This window comes from Loa loa, assembly GCF_000183805.2.
Source record: "Loa loa unplaced genomic scaffold supercont3.9, whole genome shotgun sequence".
In the NCBI taxonomy this organism is placed as follows: domain Eukaryota; kingdom Metazoa; phylum Nematoda; class Chromadorea; order Rhabditida; family Onchocercidae; genus Loa; species Loa loa.
Window position 1 is genome coordinate 286,187 of NW_018108189.1, and position 7,887 is coordinate 294,073.

A 7,887-nucleotide genomic window follows, 5' to 3' on the forward strand; every position below is an offset into this window, starting at 1 on the left:
ATTGTTTGCATCAAATAGAGTGAAAGAAAGGAAGTAAAATTTTTGAAATGATTTCCTAAAGTTTTGTTTTCATTACTATTTCATATGATAGATCTTTTTCCTTCTCAAAATTTCTGTCTTTCTTTTTTAATTTTCATTCCTTCACTTATTATTATTATTATTATTATTATTATTATTATTAATTATTATTATTATATCATTATTATTATTATTAATTATTATCATTATTAATTATTATTATTATAGCTTTCTCACTGAGGTAAACCATGCAAAGGGAAAGTTTGATAAAAGCACTTACCCAAATTCAGGTCCTTTCATTGCAGTAATATCGAATACCTGGCGTGGATTCAGAAGCCAGCAAAATGTGTGTAACAACTTGGAACCTTTGTTACCACCTGATTTCGGATTTACAAATACAAGCAATGGCTGACTTGGAAGCCATGTGCCATCATCCAAAGGTACTGGTCGTATCCTAAACAGCCTGCGCTGAAATAATGAAACTTTAGACAACAGCGATTCATTTCAGTGATTCATAAGAACATAACAGACCGTGCTTTTCTGCCTGAATTTCGAAAATTTTTCTCCGAAAAATTCTGAAAAATCCTGGATTCAAAACAAATAAAAGCAAAAAACAACAAAAATATTTGTAAGACATGTTTATGAAGCTAGGCAAAAATTTATTATTACGTGGTAGTATCAGAAACTGATTTTCCTCCTATAAAACCACTAATACATTAAGTTTGAATCCGAAACATAAATAGCTATAATCAGGACGAGTCATACCTTCCTTCTTTTCGCGACTTTCTTTCTTTTCCTTGTTTGAATTTGATTTGAACACTGAATCCACGTCGGTGGCATAATCACTTCTTTCAAATCACCGCGATCGCATGATTTCTCAAAACACTGTGATGAGAAACATTCCACTTTGTTATGATATGATCGTTTGCACCACGAACAAGTGATTGCGATTACCTCCTGTAATTATATTTATTCTTTGATTACCTTCTTATTAATTGCCGAGTTACTTTTTCCTTTCCCGAGGGGTTTCCTATGGCCCATTCTTCCGAGAATTATCCTACTTTGTTGTTTTTCCTTTATATTATCTTTTTCTATTTCCTTCCATATTCTTAACAGTCTATATCACGGTAAAAGAAATTACCTGCTTTTGAAATTAATTTTGTCTTTCCCTATAAAAACTCAAAAGCAAATCTTGTAATAGCAAATATGCATTCATCATTAAAACAAATTATGGAATGAAACATGAAGACTAAACAATTTTGTAACTTAACATAGAGAAATTGCCTAACACATAAGAAATTTCATTGGAAGATTTTCTACTGCGGTTGCCAATCAAGTAACCATAACCCTCGTTTAGTGTCCTGAATTTAATTTAATTTAATTTCTCGGAAAAACTTGTTAGTTTTAAAGAATTTGTTAGTAGAAAAAGTTAGCATTAATATTAAATCGAACTACTAAGCAAATAGCGAAAAAATAAATTTCTTCTATCCATCCTCGAGATAATATTAATCTTTGTACGGAGATGCTACTAAGATTAGTCCGCCATATCATGCATATTAATTGTTTACTTACCGAGCACTATAATTTTTTTCATCAGGCTCACAACTTAAGAATCCATACCATTCATTAAATCTATTCAGGCCTTCTTTTATATGAAAAATAGCTAAAACAAATGGTGTGCGCAGCCTAAATTCACCTTATCATGGAAAATTTTTTGCTGAAACGATTTGCCGCAACGTAGGCAGCGTCCTTCCTGCTTCCATTTATGCAGCCAGTGATGTCCACTTAGCGATTCCTCCATGACACCGCTACTTGAAGCAATTTGTTTCTTCACTGCACTTTCTTCGTAATATGTTATCTTGCATTTCACATATAACTAAAGTGGAAAGAATACTGTCTTGGTAGATCTTTCACATTGCAGTTTCATGCATAAATTTGACTGTGTAGATTTTTGACGGCTTTTTCATAAATAGCCAGCTTTGCAGGCTGCTTGTGATGAAAGACTTAGTGGATTCCGAACGATAAGAGAATTTTGCGAAATTCTGTAAAGAAATTATTTTGCAAATTATAGATGAACTCCTAAGTAATGAATACCGGAAACCGACCTGTCGTAAAATTGGTAAGCATGCTGTATGCACCACGATATGACATGCAGCACAACTTCGTTTTTCACCAATTTTCCGGCAATCTCGTTCACCTGCAAACATTTTATGGTTATTTTTGATATATTACTTCGGTTCAGTATAACCATCGGTTTGAAACAGATCTTAACAGCACAATTATTTTAGGACAAATTTTTTATTAAAATAGGTTCTGACCAACTGAAAGCAGACTCAGATGGGATTTTCATCCATAACAATGTCATTTTATATAGCATATGCAATGATCCAACACTGACATCACAAGTTTCCTTCAGAAATTCATCATTTTGGTGAAAAAGAAGAAATCGACCTTTTAGTCGTCTCAGACTTCTAGAGAAATGAAATTTCACTGACCAACATAACATTCAGTATCACGTGAACTGCTTGCCATAGTGCTTGGTCCTGATGAAGGTATCCAAATATGCTCGTCGGCATGGATCTGGAATCTTCATGGCTTTCATGCGAAACTTTTTTCTCAATCAATGTTAAAAATCAAAAAATAATATCTTCTGATGCATTGTACAACGTATTATTTCCGGATATCTTCTATTATTTTCACTCTAATATCACTCATAATACTTCCTTTCAATCAGCTTCGATCATAACTAAAAGATGTATTCAGTCCTTTCAAATAATCTGAATCGAAAAATGCTACATCTGCCTGAAATATCAGCAGTGATCAGCTAGCTAATCTCGCACCATACCTGTACCAGAACTGCTAACCTTGAGATCGAACCAATAATTCTTCGTACGATGCTTGCATAATGTTGATGGGATACCATACAATTGGGATGAGTGTACATCCACTAATCGTTTAGCCACCGTTGATTTAGCTAATGCTCGCCTATATCAAATTGAGCAGATCAGCATAATTATTCTTTTCCATAAAATGAAGGAAATTTTCATTACATTTAAATTTTTAGAAGAATATAAGTACTTTCTGTGGCAGAGAAAAAATCTTTCTGAAGGATGTTAATTTATTTAAATTTTCAAGCGAACTTCAACTTTGCAGCGTCACCATTTTTAATGACATAGACTTGTTCGGTCCGGTTCATCCGACAGTCAAGAAATTATCCCGTGTTACTTCTAGAGTAAATTGTATTCATAGCCATAAGCAAGTAGCATATATATGTAGTCGCGAATAATTAATTAATCCTTGGCCGTTGGCCAGAAATCTGATGCTGCTGGAATGGATAATGATACCCTCAAAATGTTGTTCTTGGGAAACTTTTTAAAAAGATGCAATCTGTGTGGTTAGCGCAATTAACAACTTTGTCGCTTTTTGCTAAACCACTTCCTCCGTGGAGTTTCACGCCGAAAAATACGAGAAAAGTGACCACCGGAGACGATGGATGTTATCAGTCCGTTGCTTAAATGACTGTTACAGACAAGTAAAAACTGATTTTAGCATGCAAAAGATATTTGGAACCAATTCTAACGAATTCAAAAATGTTACCATAGCTATCATGGATAGAGAATTGAGCATTAGTTAAAAAGTTAATATGGAGACGACATATTTTATCAATTAAGCTGATATGTTAACTAGAAGTTTCATAAAAGGCCTGCTGGAATGATCTTACACAGTCTAGAATAAAAACGGGAATTAAATCTTCATAAAAAGTTTTTTTTATGATTTTTCGCATCCGTCAGATTTTTATGAAAAGTTAGTGATGCGATCTTTTGTTTTTTCTTGAACATCACTTGAAATTAAGGAAAACGTTTAATCAAGCCGAAACATTTTCATCCATTTTTAGCTAGTAGTTGAAATTAAACCGAGATATACCAAATAAATACAAATAGAACTTCTCATCCGCTTCTTTCCTTCATCTCACACATTTAAATTTATAATTATTTGTCAATATTCCTGACCAAGTGAACGAAAACATATTCCTCTCTTTTTCTGGGAAATTTCAAAGGGTTAGAGGTAGTGGAAGTTGCATAAATCTTGAAGCTACCACAAGTACATACATCACTCATCTGCTCAGCAAAATAAAAACGACAGTAATTTGAGTGAAAATGCTAAGATAGGAAAAACAACGAATAAATTCCAATTGCTCCAATCGATCAGGTTGGTAAATCTGAGAAGCTGGAGAGACTTAGGCATATTATTCTTAAAGTGCTTTGACAATCGATTTTAATCATTTCGTTAACAAAATATATTACGAAAAGTGACATAAAAATCATGCGTTCAAAATTTACATCAGCGACATATCCTTGTATGTAAGAGAAGTTTGCGGAAAAATTCGCGTTATCATTAAAATTATTAAAAGTGCTAGCTTTAATGCTACTGGACCATCCTCGTATGTTCGGTACAAACTTGGCTCATTCAAAAGATGAGTTAAAAAATGTACGCATCCTAAACATAATCCTTGATTAAAAACAAGCTGTCATGTGTAAGTGTATGAGTCAAAACAATAGCCAAAGAAGAGTTGTTATCTCTATTATTTAAAACTAATGCGATTTCAAATGTCACATGTTAATCGTTATTAATCGTGTCATCTTAATAAATAAAGATGATAGAAATGCTTCCAATTATCACTTTTGGTTCATATTCAAGAGAATAATGGAAATGCTTGACGAAATGTGTCAAAATATTTACGGAATGAGTTGGAGTGTCCAAGCAGTTATTATTCAAATGTTGTCTTTTTGAAATTAGCAGTTTTTAATGAGATTTCCCATCTTTTTCAAGATTAACATGGTCACTGTCATAATTTTCCTTTTATGTTTTACCATATGTATACTTTTGTTTTTATCTTACTGCTCCTTAATTTTCATCTTAATTTTCCCCCTCTGTTCAGTTCACTTATCATGAATCTAATATCTGTTTATCCTATTCTGATTATCATTGTCATTTTAACAAATGCTTCCTTTTATGACATCAATAACCCCAATTTTTGGACCGACACATTCACAGATTTTGTTTCTTTCAATTCCTTTTTCTCTATTTTCCACTTGTCAGCAAAGTAATTCGCCTGACACCTATATTTTGAAATTCACACCATCTTTGTTTCTCTTCCTTTATTCTCATTCTCTTAATGATAAAATCACGACACTCAACGACCTGCTGCCTTTTCCTTTTCGTATTCTTTCACTGAAAAAATTCTTTCAAAAAAGCTCCACACCTGTACAAAGCACAAAATTGTATGCGTTGGTTTTTGATTCAAATTTAAAATATTGATGAGACCTGTTGAATCAACCCTCGGACATAATCAGTCGTTCGGAGTAATTAGTAATTAGTAGAATGGAAATTAGCATCAAAGTCTTGAATGAATTAAAGAGAATTTTGATAGGAAAAGAGAGATGGCTACTTCTTTGACATAGAAAAATCCTGAATGAACGAGTAAAAGACTGAAATAAAATAGTTTATATTAGAACAGAATGATAACTGAATTGAAAAAAATGAAAAAGGGAACAGAATGAAATGTTCATGTGAGGGGAAAGTAGAATATTACGTTACACTAAGATCAATGAAAGTAACTGCAAACCTTGAAATGATTAAAATAAAATTGGCAGTGATGAATCACACCTCGAAAATCTTCCTTTCCCTTTTGCTCTAAACAATCAACTGCCAGCAATGAAAGTGCTAATAAAATTAAGGGTATTTTTGAAAAGAAAAAACCGAAGTATGACAGATTTTCCAGCGGTGTCTCAAAGACTTCTAGGAACTAGGTGATAGCAAAATCGATGATTTATGGAAATAAGAATGATTCTTGTATCTTTTGTTGATAAGTCTGATCTGAATCTGGTCTTGCTACTTGGTAAAAAATGACAGGTTGCTGAACTGTCAGCCTTCGCCCGACATAACCGGGAAATTTTGAATTAAGGTGGAAGCCACCCGCAAGGATTAATGATGGGGTATCAGTGAGGGCATTAATTAATTAAGTATTGACCAAGATAATTCCAAGGATGAGGAAATTATAAATATAAATTAGCGAAGACATGGCGAGAAAATACAAATAACAGAAGAGTTGTTTTACGACTTGTTTTTAACCCACAGTCCTTCCAAAAATATCTCTGACCCTGTTTACAAGATTCACATCAAGACCATGGAAAAGCAAATTTCATGGGCCCCTTTTTTCCTGAATATATTTGTGAGATGCTTATTGCTAACTAATTTCAAAAAAAGAAAATAACTCTCTTGTGAACTGCAAAAGCAGCTCAAGTATGATCACCGCAACATGCAACATAACAATACCGATATCCGGTATTAATTCGCAAAGTAAAATATCATAAGTTTATTTGCAGTTTCAGTGGGAACACAATGTTGTCATACATCAAAATTAAATTAAAAAAGTAAATTCCTCAAGTTCGGTGAGTAAAATCAAAACCGAAGACCTTAATTTTGATTATTATAGGCCTTGGTGATTGCCGAAAAATATCACCACTTTTCGGTCAGTAGAATAAGGTTAAAAAAAACGAGATATCTAAGAGTGCGAAAAATTTTCCGCTTTTATCCTTTTTCTATTTTCTCACATTTTTTGAACAGATTTGTCCAGATTCCTTTTCTAGATTTAATTCCGGAAACTCCCTATTAAAGAGATCTATCCACATTTCTTTCTTGGATAATGCTTAACCTTGACAGAAAGTCTTAAGTAATTTAGAGTAACAGTAAACAAAAAATTGGAAGAATCAAAATTCACTTATTGATGACGCGAGTGCTGTCGTGAAGCGATGGTTTGCAGTTGGTATTCAACTTCTGAGAATTATTCTGCTTGGAATCGGTACAATCTATGCTAGAAATATTAGAATTGGACCATAATCGGATCTCATTCTCCAGCCTGTTAAATTTACGCTCACGTAACGATGCGTCAATAAGACAATGGAAGCAGTTCAAACCAGTCTGCAACGAGTTGGGATATCTCACATTAGCAGGTAGTGAGAGAATGCTGATGTCCTTAGAATCACGTGCACGTTGTAAAACTTGCATCCTCTGACGTTCATCCAGGTCAAAGGACAATGATGAACCTAACGGCCTTTTCGTCATCCTTTTGTGCATTTTTTCGAAGTGTCTTGTAAAAAATGAAACTAGCAGATGGGGTCGCACGTCATGTTTAATCCTTGAATTTGTATTGGTACTGTAGTTATGTGAACTAGTATTATTGTTGTTGGGAGAGATACCTGACAGATCAATTGCTTCGGTGCGAATTAGCAGCGGTTTCTTTTCTGTTCTCAATGGCGGCAAATTATTAGTATTGTCGGTGGAGTAGTAAGTCCGAGAAAGACTCGTTTTGGAGGATGAATCTGTTAAGGATTTTGATTTCTCGATAACCTGCAAACTGTTTGTCGGGGAACGGTCTGTGGCTGAGTGACTATCAACTTCTCTTCCTTCAGCTTCAAAAGTTCCTCCTGAAGGTCTTCTGGAAATGTGACCCGAAATGACGTAAGATGTAGGGTATCGATGTTCTTCCATTTTCGATCACGCTGTTCCCGATATGTCTGACCACACTGCACAGGTTTAATAAATGTAAAGAGGATGCCAGGAATCCGTCTTCATCAAGAATGCATTCACTGCACACATATCAAAGCTATAATACCCAGTTAGACAATACCGATAAAAGGTCATTTTCCAATGAAATAGTTTTGCCATCGCAATCAGATGGAAAAAATAAGGAAAACGCTGTTGACGATGGAGTTCCCTTTTGTTCGAAATCACTGAGATGGTATGAGTGATGTTCTAACAGGAATGATAGCAACTGTTAAGAACATGACGAAAGACTACCACCGGGAT

General features: G+C 34.1%; 1 protein-coding gene across 1 annotated transcript in view; it reads right to left on the bottom strand.

Annotated features, from left to right (window-relative positions):
• LOAG_16592 (diacylglycerol kinase zeta) overlaps positions 1–7,887 on the bottom strand; it is a gene marked incomplete at its 3' end in the record, with an annotated part of 11,945 nt that extends 4,058 nt beyond the window's left edge. The window contains exons 1-7 of the mRNA XM_020449243.1: positions 6,800–7,887; positions 2,883–3,003; positions 2,514–2,598; positions 2,124–2,215; positions 1,715–1,894; positions 784–975; positions 299–486 (exon numbers count right to left, since the gene is read on the bottom strand). Coding sequence (XP_020307258.1) covers positions 299–486; positions 784–975; positions 1,715–1,894; positions 2,124–2,215; positions 2,514–2,598; positions 2,883–3,003; positions 6,800–7,569 — 1,628 coding nt within the window. The 5' untranslated portion in view covers positions 7,570–7,887. The remainder of the gene's footprint in view (positions 1–298; positions 487–783; positions 976–1,714; positions 1,895–2,123; positions 2,216–2,513; positions 2,599–2,882; positions 3,004–6,799) is intronic.